Source organism: Jaculus jaculus, chromosome 5 (assembly GCF_020740685.1).
Source record: "Jaculus jaculus isolate mJacJac1 chromosome 5, mJacJac1.mat.Y.cur, whole genome shotgun sequence".
Taxonomy (NCBI): Eukaryota; Metazoa; Chordata; class Mammalia; order Rodentia; family Dipodidae; genus Jaculus; species Jaculus jaculus.
This window is the reverse complement of record NC_059106.1, coordinates 127,056,276-127,083,615: the sequence shown is the minus strand read 5'-3', so window position 1 is coordinate 127,083,615 and position 27,340 is coordinate 127,056,276. Positions and strand designations below refer to the sequence as shown.

General features: G+C 44.3%; 1 protein-coding gene across 1 annotated transcript; it reads left to right on the top strand.

Annotated features, from left to right (window-relative positions):
* The first annotated feature begins 10,100 nt into the window (after window positions 1-10,100).
* On the top strand, window positions 10,101-12,039 carry LOC101605152 (myotubularin-related protein 2). The gene is given in 8 exon segments (XM_045149512.1): window positions 10,101-10,306; window positions 10,309-10,491; window positions 10,494-11,184; window positions 11,186-11,222; window positions 11,224-11,338; window positions 11,341-11,526; window positions 11,529-11,840; window positions 11,843-12,039. Coding segments are annotated over 8 exon segments (1,734 nt in total). The 5' UTR covers window positions 10,101-10,293.
* Window positions 12,040-27,340: the final 15,301 nt, after the last annotated feature.

Here is a 27,340-nt window from a genome sequence, read left to right as displayed (position 1 = left end):
AAACTGGCTATAATATCCATAAGCCTGCCTCCAACAATACACTGCCTCCAGGAAGTGTTAATTCTAAATCTCCATCAGCTGGGAACCTAGCATCCAGAACACCTAAGTTTATGGGAGACACTGAATCAAACCACCACAGTGGGTAACGAGGAAGTGAATCTCAGGCTACAGGCTTTGCAAGCATCTGCAGTTGCTGAGTCATCACCCAGCCACCTTGAATTGTTCTTGTTAGATAGTCATTCTGTCACAGCAGTGAGAGAAGTAACTACTCTGGTGCATTTGTCATCCAGACCAGGACAGGCTGATAAAAAGGTGCCTCCCTTACACTCATCCTTGGGCCTTAAAGCAAATGAGGTAGAGGGAGCATCACAGTTTGACTCTCCTGAGGGATTCCATGGCCAGTGTGCAGAGTTTCCCCTAAGTCAGGTGAACAGACCCAAAATGAAAGCTGAGAAACCAGGCTGTTATCTCGCTTGTAGTCACCTTGTGGTAATTCCACTTTGATATGTACATTACATGAACTGTAGCAGCCTGAAATCCAGTCTGAAGGCTCCCTAAAGAATATGGGGGGGTGGGCTGGAGAGATGGCGTAGCGGTTAAGCGCTTGCCTGTGATGTCTAAGGACCCCGGTTCGAGGCTCGGTTCCCCAGGTCCCACGTTAGCCAGATGCACAAGGGGGCGCACGCGTCTGGAGTTCGTTTGCAGAGGCTGGAAGCCCTGGCGCGCCCATTCTCTCTCTCTCCCTCTATCTGTCTTTCTCTCTGTGTCTGTCGCTCTCAAATAAATAAATAAAAAATTTAAAAAAAATGAAAAAAAAAAAAAAGAATATGGGGGGGTGATCTGGGGATCCATTTCCTCCAGTCTGAACAGGTTGTGGAAACAAAGAAAGCTGTAATTTCCCCATGTTTCTCATAGCAGGGAGAAACTGGAAGAAACCCCAAGTCAATCAACAAATGTTTACATTTAATTTACCAGCACCCCTCCACCTAGCTTTGTACAACATGCCACTGCTGCCACCCAGCATTATGGTTTTAGCCATGATTGGTTGGTAAGACATGCTTAATCTTTTCAGAACAAAAACCACATTTTAAAATTATCCTTACTCATCCAGCACCTTGTGAAAAGAACCACAGTGAGATAATGTGTGCAGGCCCTTTTGGATCCTCTGGCCATCTATCCATGAGAAGACCCTGGGGACCAGAGCTGGGACCATTTCCAATCTATCTCTCACTTGCCAGGGGTGTCCAAGCTGCCTGTGGGCCCAGGATAGTTATGAGGGAGAACCACCACGAAATTGCGAAATTGCATAGACACAATTTTTTTTTTTTAAATGAGAGAGAGAGAATTGGTGCACCAGAGCCTCCAGCTGCTGCAATCAAACTCCAGACCCCACCTTGTGTGCATGTGCGACCCTGTGCGTGCATCACCTTGTGCGTCTGGCTTACATGGAAATCTGGAGAGTCGAACAAGTGTCCTTAGATTTTGCAGGCAAGTGCCTTAACCACCAAGCAATCTCTCCAGCCCAAACATGAGATTAAAATATATATATATATATATTATTTGAGAGAAAATAGCCTCTAGCCATTGCAAATAAACTCCAGATATATTGCCACCTTGTGCATCTGGCTTCCGTGGGTACTGGGGAATTGAACCTGAGTCCTTAGGCTTTGCAGGCTAAACCATCTCTCTAGCCCCAAAGCATAAGATATTTTGTGTGGTGTGGGTTTATTTTGTAATTTGAACTTTATAGATAACTTTATAGATAACAATACTATGTCTTAGCATCAAGAGGTTGGACATGGTTTGATGGTGAGACTCATAAGGAAGGACAGAAAATCAGAGAACAGTAGAGGTCATAGGAAGGAATGAAGCTCCCCACCCCACCCCCCGCCCCAGGTCCACTGAAGCCTCTCACCAGGCTTCTGCCTATAATCCCAACACTTCATGAGGCTGACATAGGAGGACCATTGTGAGTTTGAGGCCAGCCTGGGCTACGGAGTGAATTCCAGGTAAATTCCAGTGAAAAGTTGCCTCAAAAATACAAAACAGGGCTGGAGAGATGGCTTAGCGGTTAAGCGCTTGCCTGTGAAGCCTAAGGACCCCGGTTCGAGGCTCAGTTCCCCAGGTCCCACGTTAGCCAGATGCACAAGGGGGCGCACGCATCTGGAGTTCGTTTGCAGAGGCTGGAAGCCCTGGCGCGCCCATTCTCTCTCTCCCTCTATCTGTCTTTCTCTCTGTGTCTGTCGCTCTCAAATAAATAAATAAAAATGCTTTAAAAAAATACAAAACAGAGGGGCTGAAGATATGGCTTAGCAGTTAAAGCATTTGCCTACAAAGCCAAAGGATCCTGCTTCAATTCTCCAGGACCCATGTAAGCCAGATGCACAAGGGGGCGCATGCATCTGAAGTTCATTTGCAGTGGCTGGAGGCCCTGACAGCAGCCCCCCGCCCCCGCCACATCTTTTTCTCTTTCAAATAAATAAATAAAATATTTTAAAAATACAAAACAGAGAAGAGAAAAATTCTAACACAATTAACATTACAACATTTGCTGTGTACATGTTTCCCACACAATTTTCCTTCCTTTTTTTTCCTTTTATGAGAGATAGCAAGAGAGACAGAGAAAGAGAGAATTGGCACACCAGAGCCTCAGCCGCTTCAATCAAACTCCAGATGCAAGCACTACCTTGTGGGTATGTACAACCTTGCACAGGCGTCACCTTGTGCATCTGGCTTATGTGGGATGTGGTGAGTTGAATGTGGATCCTTAACCTTTGCAGGCAAGTGCCTTACCTGCTAAGCCATCTTTCCAGCCCCCCACTTTTTTGAGGTAGGGTCTCACTGTAGCCCAGGCTGACCTGAAACTTACTCTGTAGTTCCAGACTGGCCTAGAACTCATAGAGATCCTCCTACTTCTGCTTTCTAAGTACTGGGATTAACGTCGTAGGCCAACATTCCAGGCTTCTTTCTCTGTCTGTCTCTCAGAGATAGATAGAGAGATGGTTGATAGATAGATAGTGTTTGGCTTTGCAGGTAAGCACCTTAACTGCTGAGCCATAGAGATATTTTTATGGGCTGGAGAGATGGCTTAGTGGTTAAGCGCTTGCCTGTGAAGCCTAAGGACCCCGGTTCGAGGCTCGGTTCCCCAGGTCCCACGTTAGCCAGATGCAAAAGGGGGTGCACGCGTCTGGAGTTCGTTTGCAGAGGCTGGAAGCCCTGGCGCGCCCATTCTCTCTCTCCCTCTATCTGTCTTTCTCTCTGTGTCTGTCGCTCTCAAATAAATAAATAAATAAAAATTTTAAATTTTAAAAAAATAGAGATATTTTTAAATAAGGATATTAACATATCAAAGAATCATGCTAAGTCCTAGCTGTATATGGCCTCTTACCTTTTCTAGCTAAAAGCCTACAATTTTCTAAGAATGTCACAGTAAAAGGCATGTCTTAACATACTTGTGTAATCATGATGATCTAGGGGAGGTGTTTTTTTTTTTTTTTTTTTTTTGTTTTTTTGGGGTAGGGTCTCACTCTGGCTCAGGCTGACCTGGAATTCACTATGTAGTCTCAGGGTGGCCTCGAACTCACGGCGATCCTTAGGGGAGGTGTTTTTGTTTTTGTTGTTGTTGTTTTGTTTTTTGAGGCAGGGTCTCACTCAAGTCTGAGCTGGCCTTGAACTCACAGTGATTCTACTACCTCAGGCTCCCAAGTGCTGGAATTAAACGTGAGAGCCAACACTAAAGACACAATCAAAAATTCAAAAAGTGAGCTGGATGGGCATAGTGGCACATGCCTTTAATCTTAGCACTTGGTAGGCAGAGGTAGGAGGATCTCTGGGAGTTCAAGGCCACCCTGAAACTACATTGTGAATTCCAGGTCAGCCTGGGCTGGAGTGACAACATACCTGGGCCGGGGTGGGGGGAGGAAGGGGAGAAGCACTCTTTTGGGACTGGGGAGATGGCTTAGTGGTTACAAGTGCTTGCTTGTAAAGCCTGCTGGCCTGGATTCAATTTGCCAGATACTCACATAAAGCCAGACAAGCATGCATGGTGAGAGCCTGGTGCATGTCCTTGCATGAATAAATGGTTTTTCTGAAAAGCAAACAAATAATAATTTAAAAAAAGCACTCATAGCTAGGTGTGGTAGTGCACACATTTAATCCCAGCACTTGAGAGGCAGAGGTAGGAGGAGCACCATGAGTTTGAGGCCAACCTGAGACTACAGAGTGAATCAGGTCAGCCTAAGATATAGTGCGACCCTATCTCAAACAACCAAAAAATAAAAAAAAATTAAAATAGGGGCTGGAGACATGGCTCAGTGGTTAAACGCTTGCCTATGAAGCCTAAGGACCCCAGCTCAAGGCTCAATTCCCCAGGTCCCAAGTAAACCAGATGTACAAGGTGGCACATGCATCTGGAATTCATTTGCAGTGGCTAGAGGCCCTGGCATGCCCATTCACACTCTCTCTCTCTCTGTGTGTGTGTGTGTGTCTTTAGCTCTGTGTGTCTGTCACTCTCAAGTAAATAAAAATAAACAAAAATTATTGAGGAAAACAAAACAAAAAAAATGAATAAATAAAAAAATAAAAGCCAGACATAGTGACACACATGTTTAATACCAGCACTCAGAAGTCAGAGTTAGGAGGATTGCTGTGAGTTCAAGGCTACCCTGAGACTACAGAGTGAATTCCAGGACAGCCTGAGCTAGAGTAAGACTTTTCCTTGAAAGACCAAAAAAGAAAGCACTCATTTAAGCCAGGCATGGAGATGCATGACTTTAATCTCAGCCTGGATTACAGTCAGAACCTGCCTTGAAAAAAAAAATGGAGGCTTTTTTTTTTGGACACTAATGTGAAGATGCTGTGATGGCAACAGCTCTGATTTCACACCTGGCAAAGGCACAGGATCATCTTCATCATCATGAGGTAGAGGAGGCCCTGGAGGAGTTCTTGGTCCTCTTGGCTGTAGTCTTGGAGGGGTTCCATCAAACTGATCTTCCTTCTCACCATTCGCTAGGGTTCTATTACAGATGTGGAAAAACTTTTTTCAAATTATTACAGTATATTCAAATGAGTGCATGAAAAATGCTTTTTAATTGGTGGAACTTATCCTTAGAATTTAATGATGATATAAACTTTTCCTTCCAAGCGTCTTAAAAATCTTGCAAACTGATCTATGAAGTTATGGATTTCTAACCTCCATATATGAAAATATAAGACACTCCAGCACATAACTCCACATACATGGGAATTTATTTTCAAACAGGGAAATGTATACTAATACTCAGTTTCATTGTTATTAGCCATAAATTGGAGACTATTCAAATGTCCTTCAATGTGTGGAAGGATAAATAAACTGTGGTGTGGCTGTGGTATAATTCAGTGTTAAGAGCATGTGCTTTAGTAAGCATACCATCTTGGGCTTTAATCTCCAGCACAGCAAAAACAAAACAAAACAAAACATTAAATAATCAAAGATGAATACTCATAATATTTGTGAGGCTTCCTTGATGGGTGTAAAGGAGATTAAAAGGCCCCCTAACCCTTCCTGAGGAGTTATTGGCAGTTTATGGTTTACTGGGTGAGAGAGAGAAGTTTGCTTCATTGGAGTAGCCACTAGAAAGTTACCCACTCTCTGGTAAATAATCTGGGCCCATGCTCATGTAAGCAACCCTGATTAAATTAGGTGGATTACAAAAAAACACATCCAAGTAGAAATAGAAAAAGTGTTTAGGGAGCTGGAGAGATGGTTCAGTGATTAAGGCACTTGCCTGCAAAGCCTAACAACCTAGGTTTGATTAAATATATAAAAGAAATAAAGAACAAGGACTGGAAAGATTACTTATTATTTAAGGCATCTGCCTACAAAGCCAAAAGACCCTGATTGGATTCCCCAAGGCCCACATAAGTCAGATGCACAAGGTGGTGCATGTGTCTGGAATATATACACAGCAGCTAAAGGCTCTGGCACGCTCATTCTCTATCTGCCCCTTTCACACACACGCTCTCTCTCTCTCTCTCTCAAATGAATCTAAAGAAAAAAAAAAGTTAAAAAAAAAAAGCCAACACATGTCTTTAATCCCTGCATTTGGGAAGCAGAGGTAGGAGGATCACCAGGAGTTCAAGGCCACTCCTCCTGAGTGCTGGGATTAAAGGTGTGTGGTACCCCACCCAGCTTTATAGCTTTTTTTTTTTTTTTTTTTTTTTTGGTTTTTCGAGGTAGTGTCTTACTCTGGCCCAGACTGACCTGGAATTCACTATGGAGTCTCAGGGTGGCTTGAACTCACAGCGATCCTCCTACCTCTGCCTCCCGAGTGCTGGGATTAAAGGCGTGCACCACCATGCCCAGCTCTTTATTTTAGGTTTATAACAGCTTCTTGGGAAAAGAACAGAAAGCAAAATCGAAAATAAAGTCACATGTAATCTTATCACTCAGTTAACACCATTATTTGTGTTTTGGTGTATTTAGTTTTTGATTTTGTGTTTTGCTTTTTGCTTTATAGAGGCAGAAGAGATAGGATATAAAAAAATAAAAACAAAATAGTGCAGAGCAATTGATACAGTCAGTCTTTTGCCCTCATATGCACGTACATGAACACACATACCTCTGTGCCTGCACATACAAACATGCATACGCATGCACAGTACACATACACACACAACAAATAATCGAGTGATGAAATTAGTACAATGTATGGCCAGCATCCAAGAAAAAGTGCTCGTATCACAGATTGTATCAGGATAAAAAAGGAAGGATGGCAAGTGTGGTGGTGCCCAGCGAGAGAGAAGAATTGACATGGGCTTGGGACCAGCCTGAGACTACAGAGTGAGACTCTACCTTGAAAAACTAAACAAACAAAAAAGAAACAAAGAACATTTTATTTGTGCTCATTAAAATATTGAATTGTGAAGAAAAATTTCTGCCCTACTGACCTCAATTTGAATATTTGTTCCATAATTTCTTGAGTTCCACATCTTGTAGTGAACAATACCACCAGTGTAAAGAGAAGATAACCTGGGAAACATGAGCTCGGCTGTCCAACAGAAGGAATGCTCTTGGGCTGGAGAGATGGCTTAGCGGTTAAGCACTTGCCTGTGAAGCCTAAGGACCCTGGTTCAAGGCTCAGTTCTCCAGGACCCACGTTAGCCAGATGCACAAGGAGGCGCACACATCTGGAGTTCATTTGCAGTGGCTAGAGGCCCTGGCGTGCCCATTCTTTCTCTCGCTCTACCTCTTTCTCTCTCTGTCACTCTCAAGTAAATAAATAAAAATTAAAAAAAAAAAAAGAAGGAACGCTCTCCAAGTGCAATGGTTCTTAACTTTTCTTGTTTACAGCTAATGAGCAAGAGTCTCAAAAGTAGAAGTCTGTTAAGATTAATCCAAGCAAAAATAAATAAGATTTATGCAAACAAATCTGAAATGCACCCCTGAAAAAAATGAAATATTTCAGGAATACATGACAAAAATCCTAATTATTCAATTCTTTGCTTTTTATTAATATTTATTCATTTATTTGATAAAGAAAGTGGGGGTGGGGGTGGAAAATGGATGTGCCAGGATGTGTAGCCACTGAAAATGAACACCAGACCCATGCACTACCTTGGACATCTGGCTTATGTGGATTCAGGGGAATTGAACCTGGGTCTTTTGGCTTCACAGGCAAGTGCCTTCACTGCTAAGCTATCTATCCAGTCCCTAAATATTTAATTCCTTTCTTTAGTTTAGTTTCGTTTTGTTTTTTTTGAAGTAGGATCTCTCTCTAGTCCAAGCTGCCCTGGAATTCAATATGTACTCTCAGGGTGGCCTCGAACACACAGCGATCCTCCACCTCTGCCTCCCGAGTGCTGGGATTAAAGGCGTGTGCCACCACACCCAACTTTGGCATCATTTTTTTTAAAACAAGATTATCTCTAAAAGAATTAAATATATAGTACCAGGCATGGTGGCAGGTGCCTTTAATCCCAGCACCCGGGAGGCAGAGGTAGGAGGATCACCATGAGTTTGAGGCCAGCCTGATGCTACATAGTGAATTCCAGGTCAGCCCAAGCCAGAGTGAGACCCTAACTCTCAAAAAAAAAAAAAAAAAAAATGGGGGGGCGGGAAAGACAGTTTAGCAGTTTAGGCACTTGCTTGCAAAGCTTAAAAGCTGGGTTCAATTCCCCAGTACCATGTAAAGCCATATGCAGAGTGGCTCATGCATCTGGAGTCTGTTTGCAGCTGCAGGAGGCCCTGGCATATCCCTTCTCTTCCTGTCTTGTTATTCTCTTTCCCTCTGTCTCTAAATCTCTCTGCTTTAAATAAATAAAAAAATATTTTTTTAAGTCTTATTTATTTGAGGGAAAGAGAGATAGATAGATAACGGGCGTACACCAGGGCCTTCAGGCACTGCAAATGAACTCTAGACACATGCATCTGGCTTATGTTGGTCCTGGGGAATAGAGCCAGGGTCATTTGGCTTTGCAAGCAAACACCTTAAGTGCTAAGGCATCCCACCAGCCCAAATAAAAATATCCTTTAAAAGAATGAGTCAGGTGTGGTAACATAGGCAAACTCCAGTGGCAGAGGTCGAAGGATCACTGTGAGTTCAAGGCCAGCCTGGAACTATAGAGCGAGTTCCAAGTCATCCTGCATTACACTGAGATCCTACCTCAAAAAACAAACCAAAAATTCCTCTAGGAAAGGATGGGAGACTGAGAGATATCATGTCAAGTCTTGGAAAAAGACAGAAAAAGCTTTTTGAATGAGCTTTTCTTATTATAATGAAATTGAGTTTCAATGCCAATAGCAAATTTAAAATTTGCACCATGGTGGGTGGAGAGGTGACTCTGCAGTTAAGGCACTTATCTGCAAATGATAATGACCAGTACCCACATAAAGCCAGATACACAAGTGACACATGTGTGGAGGCCTTGGCACACACATACACTATCTGTATCTTTCTGCTTGCAAATAAATAATGCTCACCACGTTTGGGGTTCCTTTTCAAAGCTGACTGTGGCTGGGGAGGTGGTGGAGGTGGAGGCGGAGGCGGAGAGTCTGTGTCATGACTCAGCCCTCCACCCACGGATCCACATGTTGCCAGTGTCTCACAGTTGTAGCGGCCTCTTAGCACCAGACCATCAGTATTAACTTGATTTTAGGGAGAAAATAAAAACTTCCAAATTAATGTTTTAATATGCCAAAAGCAAATTGAAATCAAATTGACTTATGGTTCAACTTAAGTCTTTAAAAACATTCTGAAAATGCAAGGTCAATACTGGCAGGTTCCACTAAAGGAAGATTTTCTGTAGTCCTCTGGAATTTCTGTAAGACTACATTTTTCCATCTCTGTACCTCATATCAAATATGTTCAAAATGCATAACCAAACTCTCAGTCAAGACAAGAGAAATGAAAATGAAGTAAGTAGAATATTTGCTAATTAATAAATTGCAGTAACTTTAGGAGTCATGGAAATAAGTCTCAAAGTGTGCCCAATCTCTATAAAGATAAAGATTTCTAAAACTGCATAAGAGCCTCTCACACATTCAAATCATATGTGTGGGACGTGTTTTATTTTTTATTTTTCATATGTGTGTATGTATGTCTGCATGTGTGTAAGCCCGTGTGGGGTGTATACACGTGCATGTGGAAGCCAGAAGTCAACACTGGCTATTTTCCTCAATCGCTGTCCACCGTATGTATTGACACAGGATCTTTGATCACAGAGTTCACCGATTCAGCTCCTCTAGCCAGCCAGCTTGCCCTGGAGTCCACTTGAACGCTAGGATTACAGGTAAGTGCTGCCAGGCCCAAAATTGACATCCATTTGTGCTGGGGATCCAAACACAGGTCCACATGCTTGCACACAAAGCACTTGACTTTGCTAGCAATTTCCACAGTGCAAGAGCGTATTGTATGGATTCATTGTACTTTAAAATATGCATACTTGGTGGGGCAGTGTTGGGGGAACATGGCCACTTCACTCTTGGGCCGGCGCTGGCCTGACTGTGGCTGCGACCCCACGCTCCACCTCCCGACCGCAGCCGCCGCAGGCTGGTCGGCCTGTCACCCCCGCTGCCCGGCCACTCCATGGAGAAGACTCGCTGTCCAGTTAACATGTTAAGAGCCATTGACATTTGAAGATCATCTGAAGTGAAGATAAAACATCTCAAAAATCATAATTGCCTCCACTTCTCATTCAGAGAACTCGGTGCATACAAAATCAGCTTCTGTTGTATCATCAGATTCCATTTCAACTTCAGCAGACAACTTTTCTCCTGATTTGAGGGTCCTGAGGGAGTCAAACAAATTAGCAGAAATGGAAGAACCACCTTGCTGCCAGGAGAAAATATTGAAGACATGGCCAAAGATGTAACTTATGTACATCCCTTCACTGCTGCAGTACGAGGAACGCTGACTGTCACAAGTTACCGATTATATTTCAAGAGCATGGAACGGGATCCCCCATTTGTTCTAGATGCTTCACTTGAAGTGATTAGTAGAGTAGAAAAAATTGGTGTGCTTCTAGCCGAGGTGAAAATTCATATGGACTGGAAACTGTGTGCAAGGCTATTAGGAATTTACTATTTGCTCATAAGCCTGAGGGGCGAACAAGGAGATCCATATTTGAGAATCTAATGAAATATGCATTTCCCATCTCCAACAGCCTGCCTCTTTTTGCTTTTGAATATAAAGAAGTATTCCCAAATAAGATGGGGGGGGGAAAAAAAGAAGTATTCCCTGAAAATGGGTGAAAACTATATGACTCTCCTTTAAAGTACAGAAGACAGGGAAATCCAAATAAAAGCTGGAGAATAACAAAGATAAATGAACACTATGAACTTTGTGACATGTATCCTGCTCTCTTGGTGGTGCCAGCAAACATTCCTGATGAGGAATTGAAAAGAGTGGCATCCTTCAGGTCAAGGGGATGGATCCCAGTTTTATCATGGATTCACCCTGAAAGCCAAGCCACAATCACTAGATGCAGCCAGCCCATGGTAGGAGTAAGTGGGAAGCGAAGCAAAGAAGATGAGAAATATCTTCAAGCTAGCATGGATTCCAATGCCCAGTCACACAAAATCTTTATATTTGATGCCTGGCCAAGTGTTAGTGCTGTTGCAAATAAGGCAAAGGGTGGAGGTTATGAAAGTGAAGATGCCTATCAAAATGCAGAACTAGTTTTTCTGGATATTCACAATATTCATGTGAGAATCACTACGGAAACTTAAGGAGATTGTGTATCCCGCCCAACGTTGAGGAAACTCACTGGTTGTCTAACTTGGAATCCACTCACTGGCTGGAACATATTGAGCTCATTCTCGCAGGGGCTCTTAGGATTGCTGACAAGGCGGAGTCAGGGAAGAATCTGTGGTGGTGCTCTGCAGTGACCGCTGGGATCGCACAGCTCAGCTCACCACGCCAGCCATGCTCATGTTGGATGGATACTGCCGAACCACACGAGGATTTGAAGTTCTCGTGGAGAAAGAGTGGCTGAGCTTTGGACATCGGTTCCAACTAAGAGTTGGCCATGGAGATAAGAACCACGCAGATGAGACAGATCACCTGTTTTCCTGCAATTTATTGATGGTGTCTGGCAAATGACAATACAGTTTCCAACCACATATGAATTCAACGAATATTCTCTCATTATTATTTTGGATCACCTATACAGCTGTTTATTTGGAGCATTCCTTTGTAACAGTGAACAGCAGAGAGGAAAAGAGAATCTTCCTAAAAGGACTGTTTCACTGTGGTCTTACATCAATAGCCAGCTGGAAGACTTCACTAATCCTCTCTATGGGAGCTACTCCAATCATGTCCTTTATCCAGTCGCCAGCATGCGCCACCTAGAGCTCTGGGTGGGATTTACATAAGGTGGAACCCACGGAAGCAGCCACGGGAGCCTGTTCATAGCAGATATAAAGAACTTCTTGCTAAGTGAGCAGAGCTTCAGAAAAAAGTCGAGGAACTCCAGAGAGAAATTTCCAACCGATCAACCTCATTCTCAGAGACAGCCAGCTCTCCTGCACAGTGTATTGCTCCTGTCCAGACTGTTGTATGAAAGGACTATGAGTTGGGGGCATCATCGCTCCAAACTCTTCATTAAAGTGGCAGCTCTATGAGTGGAAGCCCTTCTGTACTGGGAACCCATCTATGGGAGAAAAGTTCAGATGCTTTATTTATTTGAAGGCTCCCCTAGATGAGTTTAGAACTGTAGCAGTGTAAGAGGCTTAAAGGAAATAGCTCCATGCGTAATTACAATGACACTAATCTCAAGTCACCCAAAGAACATTCAAATATTCCAATTCTCTATTCACAGTGGGAAGTTTTTAATTTAAAAGGAAAGTGCTGTCTTTAGTTCATGATAATATCTTTTAATGAGTAAGTCATTTATTACACAGAGCAAAAAGTGTCACACCAAATCAGCACTGAAAAAAATATATTGGGCCTTGATGTATAACAGCTTGAAATGATTTAATGACCCTTTCTCAGATTTCCCTTCTTGTTTTACAGTCATTTATCCTAAACACCTTTCACTCCTGGTACAGGAAAAGGTGACACTCCTAGGACATGAATAGTGTGGTGGTGGTAGTAAAAAATATGCTGCTGATGTTAGAGGCTTAATTAGGATGTTTTCAACAGTAGTTTCAAAATGATGCCTTATAAATATGCTTCGGAAGGAAAAAGGGACCAAAGTGGTAGCCGTCCTCCAGGAGTTTGAAGGATATTCCATACTCTTCAGATTAATTTCCATTTCTCCAATGATCAGAAGCAACATGGGAGATGATTTTGAAAAGTCATTTACTCAACTTTATCTTATGCTAATCTTAATATTTTAAAACCTTGAAAGATCGAGTTGACCTTTTCTGTGTAGCTTTTAAGTACTATGTTCAGATTTTATACATTTTCTTTTGCAATTCTGTAATTTCACTGAGTGATTAAGTCTACCAAATATATATTGCATGTAAAGATTAATTACAATCTCAGTGTTAGTAGACAAAGTCTTGCTTCTGTTCACTTGATTTGGGTGCTGGTAAGAACATTTGACTCCCTGACGTCTATTTTCCTCTATGTAAGAGCCATATGTAATGTACTGTAACAAAGAAGCTTCTTGTCCCTTGGTCTTTTAATTAAAAGAAATTTCAATTGATTTTTTTTTTAATTTTTTTTTTATTTTTTGGTTTTTCAAGGTAGGGTCTCACTCTGGCTCAGGCTGACCTGGAATTCACTATGTAGTCTCAGGGTGGCCTCGAACTCTCGGCGATCCACCTACCTCTGCCTCCCGAGTGCTGGGATTAAAGGCGTGCACTACCACGCCCGGCTCAATTGATTTTTTAAAAAAATATGCATACTTCACTGGGTGTGGTGGTGCATGACTTTAGTCTCAGCACCAGAGGCAGAAGGATCTCTGTGAGTTCTAGGTCAGCCTGGGCTACAGTGAGACACTACGGGCGGGGGGGGGGGATGGCAGTCGTGAGCGCACAGCTTTAATCCCAGCACTCGGGAGGCAGAGGTAGGAGGATCACTGTGAATTTGAGGCCACCCTGAGACTACATAGTGAATTCCAGGTCAGCCTGAGCTAGAGTGAGAGCCTACCTCAAAATAAATAAATAAAAGGTGGGCTAGAGAGATTGCTGAGTGGTTAACACACTTGCCTGCAGAGCCTAATGGTGTACACTTTACTACGAAAATGGCACAAAAATCAGACAAGGCTTTCTTCTGTGACAACCATGGCAGTTATGATGTCTGCAGTCACATCCTTGATCTATAAACCAACTATACATTGAACTTCATTAAAAATTATTTTGAGGGACTACAGAGGTTGCTCACCACTTAAGGCACTTACCTGCAAAGAGTCTAACTACCCAAATTCGATTCCCTAGTACCCACGTAAGGCCAGATGCACAAGGTTTGCAGTGGCTGGAGGCCCTTGAGCACCCATTTTCTCTGCGTCTCTTTCTCCCTCTCTTTCTCTCAGATAGGTAAAATATGTTTTAAAACTCACTTTTATGTGACATACCTGTCATCTTCACATGGCTCCACTGTCCCCTCAGAAGTGCGCTGCTACGCATCCCCAATGAGCCTTTGGCTGAGTAAGAAGGGCAGCTGAAGATCTTCTCTTCTGTCCTCTCCAGCCGTGGGCACCAGGTGATGTCATCCCTAGTGGTGGGGGTCAGATGATGGCTTATTTAAATGGTTAAGCTCAGGTGAAGGCAATTCCAGTGTAAGTCCAGATGATGTTATCTCAAATGCTGGATTCAGACAAAGGTATCTTGAAAGGTGGTTCAAGGTGGTGGCATCTCTAATGGTGTGTGCAGACAATGGCATAGGTAGTAGTGGGTCCAGGTATTTCAGCTCTAAGGATGGGGCCAGTCTAGGGCATCTCTAGTGCTGAGGGCTAGGCAAGAATGGTAGTAAAAGGTGATGTATCTCTTATGGTAGGTCCAGGTAATGGCACTTAGAATAGTTAGATTCATGTGATGGCATCTTATATATGAGTGCAAATCATGATATATGTAAAGGTAGGTCCAGGTGATGACATATCTGATGTTGGGTCCAGGTGATGGCATCTTTCATGGAGGGTTTGGGTGATGGATTTACTCATGGTAGGTCCAGGCAATGGAAACTCAAATTGTGATGGCCAGGTGATTGCATATCCAGGGGTGGGGACAGGCGATGGCACTTCTAATGGTGGGAGCAGGCGGCGGTATCTCTAATGGAGAGTCCAGGTGGCAGCATATCTAGTGGAGGGTCCAGGTCACTGCATACCTAACAGTGGGAGCTCGGAGATGGCGTGTCTAACTGTGGGTCCAGACAATGGTACATCTAATGGTGGGACCAGGTATTGCCTTTCTAGTGGTGGCTCCAAGCAAAAGCATCTCTTATCGTAAGTCCAGGAGATGGCATTCTCCGTGGTTGGTCCAGGAAAGGTTTCACTAATGTTTGGTGCTAGGCAATAGCATTTACAATGGGGCTTCTAGGTGATGTTATCTCCAGTGGGTAAATCCAGGTTATGGCATTTGTTTTGTTTGTTTGTTTTTTGAGGTAGGGTCTCACTCTAGCTCAGGCTGACCAGGAATTCACTATGTAGTCTCAGGGTGGCCTCAAACTCATGGAGATCCTCCTACCTCTGCCTCCCAAGTGCTTCTGGGATTAAAGGCATGCACCACCACTCCAGGCTCAGGCTATGGCATCATTAATGGTGAATAAAAGTTATGGCAAGTTCAATAGTGAGTCCAGGCTACAGCATCTCTTTTAGTGGGTCCAAGTGATGACATCTTTCATGTGTGGAGAAGGGAAGGAAAGGGAAGATGGAAAGGGAAAGAAGATGCCTTCCCTTCCCTTCTCTCTCCCATTCCCATCCCTTCTCTATTCCTTTTTCCCTTATGCCTTCCCTTCCCTTCCCATTCTCTTCCCCCTTCCAAGCCCATCCTCCTTCCTACCATTTCCCTTCCCCTTTACTTCTCTCTTCTCCTCTCCCTTCCCTTTGCTTCTCCCTTCACTACCCTCTCCCTTCTTCCTTCCCTTCTCTCTTCCCTTTTCTCCTTCTTTCCCTTCCCCATTCCCTTCCTTTCCCTTCTCTTCTCCCTTGCTTCCCTTGTCCCTTCTCCCTTCCATTCTCCCTTCCCTTCCCCTTCTCTTCTCTTCATTCCTCCTTTCCCTTCCCTTCCCTTCTCCCTCCCTTCCCTTCCCCTTACCCTTTGATTCTCCATTCCCTTCACCTTCCCCTCCCTTCCCTTCCCATACTCTCTCCCTTCACTTCCCTTTCTTCTCTTCCTTTATCCCTTCTCTTCCCTTCTCCCTTCCCTTACTACTCACTTCTCCTCCCTTCTCCGTTCTCTTCCCTTCTGCCTTCCCTTCACATCTACCTACTGTTCTCCCTTCTCTTCTCTTCCCTTCTACCTTCCCTTCCCTTCCCTTCCCCCCTTCTCTTCCCTTCCTCTTTCCCTTCTCATCTCACTTCCCTTTTCTTCTTCCTTCCCTTCCCTTCTCCTTTCCCTCTGCCTTTCTTTCTCCATTCTCTTCCCGTCCCCCTGCCTTCTCTTCCCCCTTCAGTTCCCTTCTTACTTTATTCCCTTCTCCCTTCCCTTCCCTTCCCTTTTCCCTTCCTTTCCCTTCTCTCTTCCTTCCCTACTCCCTTCACCTCCGTTTTCCCTTCTCTTCTCCCCTCCCTTCCTTTCCCCCCTGCCTGGTGTTTACCCACAATCCAGTGTGCTCTCTGGTTAACAGCTACATTAACTCCAATCTATACCTCCATTATCACATGGACTTTTTCTTTGCGGTTCTGTCTGACTTTCTTTTCTTTGTTTTTCGAGGTAGGGTCTCACTCTGGTCCAGACTATCCTGGAATTAACTATGTAGTCTCAGGCTGGCCTAGAACTCACAGTGATCCTCCTACCTCAACCTTCCAAGTTCTGGGATTAAAGGCGTGTACCACCACACCCGGCTCTGTCTGACTTCCTATAAAGTCACCAATCATACCATTCAAGATCCACCATAAACCAGTATAACTTCATCTTAGCATGAGTAGATCTGCCAAAGACCCCATTTCCAAATAAGGTCACATTATAGATACCACAGCTCAAGACTTAATACCTTTTTAGAGAACAAAATTCAACTTTACTAATGCCCTTTCCCCAGGATGTATTCTTCACAAGCCCAGCCTAAAATGACTGAGTTGGATTGTTCCTTAGGTTCTTTTAGTTGAGAAAGAAAACAAACACAAATCAGTTTATGTGAAATTAGTACTACTAATTAACTGGGCATTACATATTATTGATATTAAATTTGCTTAGTATAATAATGTGTGATTACAAAAAAAATTTTTAACTTTCTTTTTTTTTTTTTTTTTTTTTTTTGGATTTTCAAGGTTGGGTCTCATTTTAGCCCAAGCTGACCTGGAATTCACTGTGTAGTCTAAAGCTGGGCTAGAACTCACAGTGATTCTCCTACTTCTGTCTCCTGAAGGCTAGGATTAAATGTGTGCACCACCACGCCAGGCAAGTAAAAGCATTTAAGAAATACAAGCAGGGGGCTGGAGAGAGGGCTGAGCAGTTAAGGTGCTTGCTTGCAAAGGCTAAGGACTCATGTTTGGCTCTCCAGGTCCCTCATAAGCCAGACAATGTTGCAGGCATGCAAGGTCGTTCATGTGCAGAAGGGGGCACATGTATCTAGAGTTCACTTGCAGTGGCTAGAGGCCCTGGCATGCTAATTCTCTCTCTCGCATTAAAAAGAAAAGGCAGTCTGTTGGGCTTGCCTCAAGAAATGAAGGAAGGAAGCAAGCAAGCAAGAAAGACAATAATACAATCATGGTATATTGTTTTGCAGGGGGGGGGCATTCTTTTTTGTGTGGTAGGGATTGGCTCTAGCTCAGGCTGACCTGGAATTCACTCTAGTCTCAAGGTATCCTCAAACTCATGGTGATCCTCCTACCTCTGCCTCCTGAGTGCTGGGATTAAAGTTGTGCACCACCACACAAGGAGGTATATTGTTTTATTTATGGAAGTTGTCAATAAAAGTTTATACATACTAAAAGTAGTGAGCGTGATAAATACAACTAGTTTTTCTTTTTAAAATAGGTTTGTAATTTATTTATTTGAGAGACAGAGAGCAAGAGGCAGATATAGAGCAAGAATTGGTATGCCAGAGACTCTAGTCACTGTGAATGAACTCCAGATGCATGGGCCACCTTGTACATCTGGCTTATGTGGGTGTTGGGGAATTGCACCTGGGTCCTTAAGCTTCTCAGGCAAGCAAACCCAAACAAAATTAAAGTGGTAATTTTGTGTGTGTGTGTGTGGTGTTTCCAGGTAGGATCTTACTCTAGCCCAGGCTGAACTGAAATTTATGTTCTCAGGCTGGTCTTGAACTCACAATAAAAGAAACAAACAAAAAAAATTGCTGACTTGAGTTTGGACCCCCCAGCACCCCTGTAAATCCAAACATAAAAGTGGTACATGCACCTATCATCCCAACACACCTACAACAATGATAGGCTATTTGGGAAATCTCAAAGGCTGTGGACCAGCTACTTTGGGTATGGTGATGCACCCCTTTAATCCCAGCACTGTGGAGGCTGGGGTTGGAGGATCACTGTGAATTTGAGGTCAGACTGGGACTATAGAATGAGTTTCAGATCAGCCTAGGCTAGAGTGAGACTCTCTATCAAACCAAAAAACAAGATTTAAATTACATAATGTGTAGACTGTTTGCAGAGGATCAAATCCATGAAAATGTCCTGCAGTACACTCACATTATCAATTAGCCACAGCCATATTTCAGTTAACTGCTATTAATCTACTCACTAAAGGTAAATTATCACAATAATCTCAATTGCCAACAATCCTGCAGTATAATATCAACAATGATGGACTACATTAATTATTGGATAATCAATTAAAGAACACCTCAACATGACTGCTTAAATGTGAACGTGGTAGTAAAAGCACAACCTGGGGCGGGAGGGATGGCTTAGAGGTTAAGGTGCTTGCCTGCAAAGTCAAAGACCCAGGTTTGATTCCCCAGGACCCACATAAGCCAGATGCACATGGCGATGCATGCTTCTGGAGTTTGTTTGCAGCAAGTGAAGGCCCTGGCACACCCATATATTCTCTCTCTCTCTCTCTCTCCTCTCTCTCTCTCCCTCGCTCTCTCTCTCTCTCTCTTTCTTTCTTTGGCTCTCCCTCTAAAATAAATAAATAAATAAAGTTTTTAAAAAACAGCAGAACCTTACCTGTCTGCAGGGGATCTAGTGCTGTCATTGCACGTGCTTAAGAACAAAACTGACCACTGACTCATCCCCATGGTTACTTCCTTACTGCTGTCCTTGGGAGACAAACAATTGAACTGCACACAACAGGATCATTTTGGGACTGGTGAAAAACATTACTTATAGTACCCTAAAGGAATCACATATTTATTTTCAGCAAATTGTAGCCAACATCGGTTACTTTTATCAAACAGATTATATATTTAAAACAAACTGCCAGATACTGTACATTTATATCAGGATTATTATTTTTCTGTTTTGTTTTGTTTTCTGAGGTAGGGTCTTGTTTTAGCCCAGGCTGACCTGAAATTCACTATGTAGTCTCAGGGTGGCCTTGAGCTCATGGCAGTCCTCCTTCCTCTGCCTCCCAAGTGCTAGGACTAAAGGCATGTGCCACCATGCCTAGCTTTTTATCAAGAGTATTTTAAGCCATCTATCCAGCCTAAGATTCTTTCTTTAGTTAAACAAACTTGGTACATGGAAAGTAATGTGGTCATCAGCCATTATTTTTATTTTTGAATTTTATAATGATCATGTAGCCAATAGTGAAAACGCCACGTTTTGAAAGTAAGTACACATGTTCTGCAATGATATCTACTATTAGGTTTCTGCTAAAAGCATGCCCAGTTGTCTAGAAATGATTTTTGTAAAGCCTTCAGTAAATATTGTATGAATCATCTCTTTAGGAAATGCATGAATCAAGTATTTGGCATCTTTTCACAGTAAAAAAATAATAGTACCTTGTAAATAGGGCTGGAGAGATGACTGAGTGGTTAAGGTGCTTACCTGTGAAGCCTAAGGACCCAGGTTTGATTCCCCAGGACCCACATAGGCCAGATGCACAAGGTGACACATGTGTCTTGAATTCATTTATAGTAGCTAGAGGCCCTGATGTGCCCATTCTCTTTCTCTCTATATATGTGTATCTGTTTCTATCTCTCAAATAAATAAACAAAAATGAAATATTAAAAATATTATTAGCTTGTAAATATATGAGTAAATTTAATTGAGATTCAAAGAGATGAAACAAATTATTGAAAATATATGGAGAATATTTACCTGAATATTTTTCATCAAAATTGTCCCACTATTCCTTATCTGATTGTTAAAATGAGAGTCTAGAATAAAATGATGACAGGGATGGATATCTTTGTGGTTAAGGAGCTTGCCTAAGAAACTAAAGGACCCAGGTTTGATTCCCCAGTACCCATGTAAGCCAGCTGCACAAGATGGTGCATGAGTCTGGAATTCGTTAGCAATGGATAGAGGCCCTGGAGGCCCCATTCTCTCTTTCTGCTTCTTTTTCTCTCTCAAATAAATACATAATTTAAACAAATAAAATGACAAGACAAATGTTGAGTACATCTTTATGTCATTATCTGTGTTCTGCCTGAAGCAGACTTGGAGGGAGGTCATTTTCTTCTAGAATAATAGTCTTTGGTCAGTATATTCATTTATAATTGAAGTTGCCTTAAAAATAAGTTGTGATTCCAGTTGGGGACATGGCACAGTGGTTAAAGACATTTGCTTGCCAAGCCTGCGGCTCCAGGTTCAAGTCCCCAGATCTCATGTAAAAGCCAGATGCACAAAGTTGCACATGCATCTGCAGTTCATTTGCAGCAGTGTGCTTATGCTCTCTGTCAAGTAAATCAATGAAAGTATTTAATTGTCTTAAAAGCAGTAATTAATGACCAAAGAATCTTAACTGCTTAAAGCAGCCAATATTACTAGTCACACACAGACACACTTATAACTAGTAACATTGCTGCGCACATCCCCATCCTGATCCTCGACCCCTGGAGTGGAGCCTAGTGGGGTAGAGCTGCCACCATGGCACACAGAAAACAGTGATGGCATCACATGGTGGATCTAAGCGGTTCATAAATTATATGTGTAAGTTCAGTCATATCATTGATGAAATCAAGTTCCCTTCAAAAGGAAAAAATACTAAGTAATTTGCACCATAATACATTCCAAGACAATATATTCTTTTTTGTATGGCGGGGGGTGGGGGATAGTTTCAAAGATGGCCTTAAACTGAAAGCAATTCTCCTACCTCTGCCTCCTGAGTGCTGGGATTAAAGGTGTGTACCACTACGCCAGGCTTCAAAACAATATCTATCTATCTATCTATCTATCTATCTATCTATCTATCTATCTATCTATAATATTCACTTACCTTCTGCATACCAAGTATCTTCCCAGAGGGATTACAAACATCTCTTAGAGCCAGGCATGGTGGCGCACGCCTTTAATGCCAGCACTCAGGAGGCAGAGGTAGGAGGATCGCCATGAGCAAGGCTACCCTGAGACTCCATAGTGAATTGCAGGTCATCCTGGGATAGAGTGAGACCCTACCTCGAAAACAAAATTAAATTTAATTTAAAAAAATCTCTTAGGCTTCACATCTAGGGGCTCATCATGATCTCTACATTGTTTTAAGAGGCAGATTCTCTAGCCAGGCACGGTGGCACACACTTGGGAGGCAGAGGGAGGATGATCACCGTGAACCTGAGGTCAACCTGGGGCTACAGAGTGGGTTCCAGATCAGTCTGGGCTAGAGTGAGAAAACTACCTCAAAAATATAAACAACCAAAAAATAATAAGAGGTAGATTCTCTTATCTAGATAATTCTAGAGTCAAATATTGTTATATTCCCTACCTACACAGGGCCTTGGCAGAAGGGACCATGGCTGTACTAAGTGGTCTTACACTGTGTGGTGATAGGAGCATTGCTGCATACCCAGGATGCCCAGCTGTGTTCAAGCCCTGCCCGCCCCTGGCCCTCCCTACACTTTCCTCCTCATCCCTGCCCCTCCCTTTCCTAGCTGTGCTCTGACCCTTGTTCCTCCCACTCCACATGACCCCTCACTAGACCTTCCCTGCCCCACTAGCCTATGATCGGGAAAGGTCAGTCAAGGTGCTGGTCCTGTTCTTATAGGAGTAGGAAGCCCTGTGACTATAGATCATAATATACTATATATGCCAGAAATCTACCTAACAGGATTTTGAATGTTTCCAGTATTCTGAGCTGACACAGTAGCCAGCATCCTACCTTTGGGATCTGTCAAGGGGGAGCAGAGTAGGATCTTGGGGTGACAGCTGAAGCCATCAGGCTGGAGGGAGACGGCAGCAGGAGAGCTGTGGCCAGTAGCCTCCTCTCTGACCCCTGCAGAGCTCCTTCCCCCCTTTCTTTCCCAAGTCCCATGGCTCTGGACATTTGCAGGCTTCTGAGCTCACAGCTGGCTTCTTGTGTGCCTGGCCTGGGATCACTGCCCCCTCTGAGTCCAGGACACTTAGCGCTGCCAGGGCAGCGTCATGGAGACCATTATGTGCTGGACGCCATTATGAAGTGGCCGCCCTGTGGGAGGGGCACTGTGATGTGGGTCTTAGCAAAGGTTTTTCAGGGATGGTGTAGCAGACAGATTCAGGTTCACTGAGATGAACTTCCAGACCAGGCACAGTTATGGAGGAAGAGATATTTATTGAAGCCTACAGATCCAGGGGAAGTTCCATTACAGCAGAAGAAACTGGCCTGTCTTCACAGGACCAAGCAGGGAGAGAGAAGTACAAGCCAAAAGCCAAAAAGTCACACAGCACAGCACACTTCAGGAACTACAGCTAGGTACACTTTGCATATCTTTAGATTGAAATCTGAAACCCACCACCACACCTTAAGATCCACCAATGACATTGCCTCCAGCCAGGTGGCTAAAGATGCAAACTACAAACAAATAAACAACTGAATATATTGGGAGCCATCTATTCTATTCAAACCACCACAGATGGGTTTAGACATAAACCCACATAATCCCTGAGTGGTTTGTTAGTGGGTCACACCGTGCTGAGAACCCAGGCCTGTGAGTGGGGAGGCATCTGCCCTGCTTTGTCCTGTCAGCAGCTAGCTCAGGGGCTCCTCTGTCAAGGGAGCCTCCCTGGTTTTACTGAAGATCCAAGGGAAGACTCACTGGTCCCCAGAACACTGCAGCCCCCACCTCCTCCTCTCGCTCTGCTCCAAGAGGCTGAGGTTTGGCTCCATGCCGCTCATGGCCGACTCACTTGGGGTTTCTGAGTTTAGTGCCTTCTTACGTAATGGGCATAGTGAGTGAGTTCTTCTGACTCTCAGGGCTTTCTGAGGTTAAAGGGGTGCTATATTAAAAACACCTGACAAGTAGAAATTCATTCCTTTCCAGTCTTTGGCTGGCCTGTCCTGAAACAGAAAACCTCGGCTATTCCCAGCTGAGCTTTGATTTCAGTTCATTTCTAGGTGCCCCTTCCACACAGCCTGGGGAGCCATTATTCCAGCTCCTTTCATGGCTTTTCTTGTGTTTCCTTCCAACCCCACAGCAGGACTCATCAATCAATGCTGGGGGCAAAGCAGAAGCCAGGCCTCTCACAAATGGCTCCTCGGCCACCTGCCTGATGACTTTATTTTTTTCTCTCACCCAACTCACGTTCCAGAGCTCTGTACCATGGCACTGTGGTATCTTCGTCTCTCCAGTCTCCCATCTACAATGTCATGAGGGCATTTTCACCTATGCTTGGCACTGCTGCATGGCACCTCTCACCACTGCCCAGCACACTGGAGTCTCTTGTTACTGCACCCTTAGCATGATGGGCACAACTGGGAGTGAAAAACGGCAGCAGATTCACTTCCTGCTTCTAAGGCGCTTATAGGCATTTGCGGAAATAAAGGTAACAGACATGAACAATGACTCCGTAACCACAGAGAAGCTTTGAATGCTTAAGTTTTCAAATTAAGAGCTGTGGATATATCCCAGTTGGTAGAGTACTTGCTTAGCATGCACAAAACACTGGCACTGGGTTTGACCCCCAACACTGCATGAAAATGACACGGTAGTGCACATGTGTAAATCCAGCACTGAGGAAGCAAAAGAAGGAGAATCAGAAGTTCAAGACCAGCTTGGGGTGAATGAGACTTTGTCTCCTATACCGCCCCAAATGGGCTGGGGAGATTGCTCCATCAGTGAAGCACAAAGACCTGAACCCATTCTCCAGAACCCACATTTTAAAAGCTGGGCATTATGATGCTCGCTTGTTAGCCCAGGGCTGGGGAGGTAGATAGGCTGATTCCTCTACTTACTGGCCAACCAACCTAGCTTATTTATTTACTTATTTGTAAGCAGAGAGAGAGAGATAGAGGATAGACAGAGAGAATGGGCATGCCTGGGCCTCCAGCTGCTGCAAATGAACTCCAGCTGCATGTGTCACTTTATACATCTGGTTTTCTGTGGGTACTGGGGAATTGAACCCAGGTTAGACTTTGCAGTCCAGCGCCTTAACTGCTAAGGCATCTCTCCAGCCCCTCCCCCACCCCACTCTTTTTTATTTTTGTTTTGAGGCAGTGTCTTGCTGTAGCCCCAGCTGACCGGGAATTCACACTGCAGCTCCAGGCTGGCCTCGAACTCACAGTGATCCTCCTACCTCAACCTCCCAAGTGCACCACCACACCCGGCTATTAGCTCTATTTTAATATTGCTCTGAACAGCTCTTGGTTTTGCCTGCTCAGCTCGAACCCCCATATAAATAACCCCTTCCGTTTCCTTTTGGGGGTTCCTTCTCCCTCTCCTTTGTCCCAGAGTGATCTGTGGAAATGACACCCGCACCCCTTCCTTCCAATCCTGTTGTACATGCTGGGCTGTCATTTTCCTTGGCATCCAGTTCCGCCTGTACCTCAACGCTCAGCTCTCTCCATCCCAGCTCCTGGCATGAGCCTGGCATCACCGTGTGAACACCACTCTAGTCTGTCTGTGAAGCTCTTGCACATGCCTGCAGGTCCGCTGACCTTGAGCATGCAGCTCAGGAGTCTTCACAGTGATTCCTCCTGTTACCTTCCTCCTCCTCTCTTCCCTTGTCAACCTGTCTGCCAGAAGCCCCACCCCGCCCACCTACCACTAGTGATCAACAGGGGGCGCCCTCTGCCGGCAGAGTCACAAAGTAACCTGCAGTGCTGCCGGTGGAAGCCAAGGGGAAATTTCCTCCCTGCTTAAAGAGGCCCTAAACCAGGACCAGGGGCCCTGACTTCAGTACTCAAAAATCATCCAGGGTAGCTGGGTGTGGTGGCGCACGCATGCCTTTAATCCCAGCAGAGGTAGGAGGTAGGAGGATCACTGTGAGTTTGAGGCCACCCTGAGACTACAGAGTGAATTCCAGGTCAGCCTGGGCTAGAGTGAGACCCTATCACGAAAAAAGAAAATGCATCCAGGGAATTGACAGCAGCCTTAAACTATATATCTCCTCTCCGTTCAACTTCCAAACATTTTTCATGAGTGCTAGACCATAATTTGGTTTATTCCCTTTAATTTTCGGAGAGAACGTCCTTTGAGTTTGAGGCAGTCTCCTTTCCCAGGTGCGGCTGCAGCTCACCTTCCGAGCACTGGCTGCGGTCTAGCTGCAGTTAACTTCACCCACTTCTCCAAACTGCACGGTGAGGTGGATGCCCTTCATCCCCATGTGAAGAATGAGAAAACTGAGGCACAACCACAAAGCGGGGGGAGAGGAGACTCAAGTCAAGTCTGAGAGCCTCCATTTCTGGAGTGTCTGCCACTGCCACACAAAGGTGGCGTTGGAGAACCCACCCCGTTCCTGCACCACATAGACATGTATCCAGATGTATCTCTGCTAGAGAACAGACAGCCATGCTATGGAACATGGGTCAAAAACGTTATGCTTGTTGGCAGAGCGAGAACAGTTCACACAGCCTGCATGAGGCAGAACAGTTTCTGCCAGCTAGGTGCGGGGTCATAGTGGGGGACACAAAGCAGACAAAGGCCCTGGCCCTGGGAGCTCAACATGCAGCCCTCAAAAAGAGAACGGCAGCTGTCTTTGGCTCCAGGCCTCCCCTTGGCCTCTGTGGACCTCTGCCCAGGGATCTGGGTGGCATGCTGGTGTCACATCTAGTGAGAATGAAGGAAGGCAGAGGAATAAAACAGCAGAGAAAAGATCATCAACTAGATACCTCCTTTGTTTTCATGAAGAAAAGTTCACACTTTTAGGATGACGTAATTTTGAACCTACAGAAGAGTTGCAGACAGTCTCTACACACACCCCACTTCCCTGACTGCCAGCGTGCCAAATTGAGAGGGAGGGCAGTTAGGGTGACTGGACCCCTGAAAGTGAAAAAGGTAGGAGAGTTTGCACTTGCTAGAAATCAAAGATGAGCTGAAGTTTTATCTCTTGCCTAGTTCCCTAGACCTGTTTTTCCACAAACAATGGCCCCTCCTGGTAGGGAGATCTTTTGCAGGACTAAACATTGTGGTTGGTCAAAAGTGCAGCCCCCAGAACTTGGTGTCAGGGCTAACCTCTTCCTGAGACAGCCCTATCCCTAACCAGCCAGCTGTCTCTCTCATTCACCTGAGCTGGAAGACAGCCCACCACTGTTAGGTTATAAATACCTTTGCAAGGGCAGAGCAGGCTCTCTGACCACTTGGGAACTTTCAGTTGTGGGTGAGTTGTTTTCCTCTGCTGTGCCTGAGCTGGCTGGGCCTGGACCCAGATTGAGCTAGCCCTTACTCTCCACGTGGTTCTTTTTTAAATTTATTTATTAGAGACAGAAAGGGAGAGATATAGAATGAGAATGGGTGCATGCCAGGGCCTCTAACCACTGTAGACAAACTTTAGACACATGCGCCACCATGTGCATGTGGTTTATGTGAGATCTGGAGAATCAAACCCGGGTCTTTAGGCTTCGCAGACATATGACTTAACTGCTAAGCCATCTCTCCAGGCTTTTTTTTTTTTTTTTTTGGTTTTTCAAGGTAAGGTTTCACTCTAGTCCAGGCTGACCTGGAATTCACTATGTAGTGTTAGGGTGGCCTTGAATTCACTGTGATCCTCCTACCTCTGCCTCCCAAGTGCTGGAATTAAAGGCATGTGCTACCACGCCAGGCTCTTCTCAGTTTTTTTCTTTTTCTTTCTTTCTTTCTTTTGTTTTTTTTTTGTTTTTTTTTTTTTGGTTTTTTGAGGTAGGGTCTCACTCTGGCTCAGGCTGACCTGGAATTCACTATGTAGTCTCAGGGTGGCCTCGAACTCTCGGCAATCCTCCTACCTCTGCCTCCCGAGTGCTGGGATTAAAGGCGTGCGCCACCACGCCCGGCTCTTCTCAGTTTTTTTTACTCAATTCTTTGAACCTAGGGTCTTGGGGTTCAAGGACTTTCCTGGACCCTGATGACCTCATTACAAAATAACCACTGATCAAAACTAGGAATTCAGTTAATTTGTCCCCACTGTCATTTTCCTGTCTCAGGTACCATCATATTTTGTGATGTTTCCTCAGTCTCCAGTCAGTGATAGTTCTTCAGTCTTTCTTTGCAACACATGAATTCAACCCTCCACACCAAATGCATATTAAAATACATAAAGCTAGTGAGTGGTGGTACACGCCTTTAATCCCTTGGGAGGCAGAGGTAGGAGGATCACTCTGAGTTCAATGCCATCCTGAGACTACATAGTGAATTCCAGGTCACCCAACAACAACAAAAAATAAATAAATAAAGCACATAAAGCTGTGGATCTGAAGACAGACCAGACAGGAAGGAAGCATAGCCAAGGGCAGAGAAGGCCTGGCCATTTT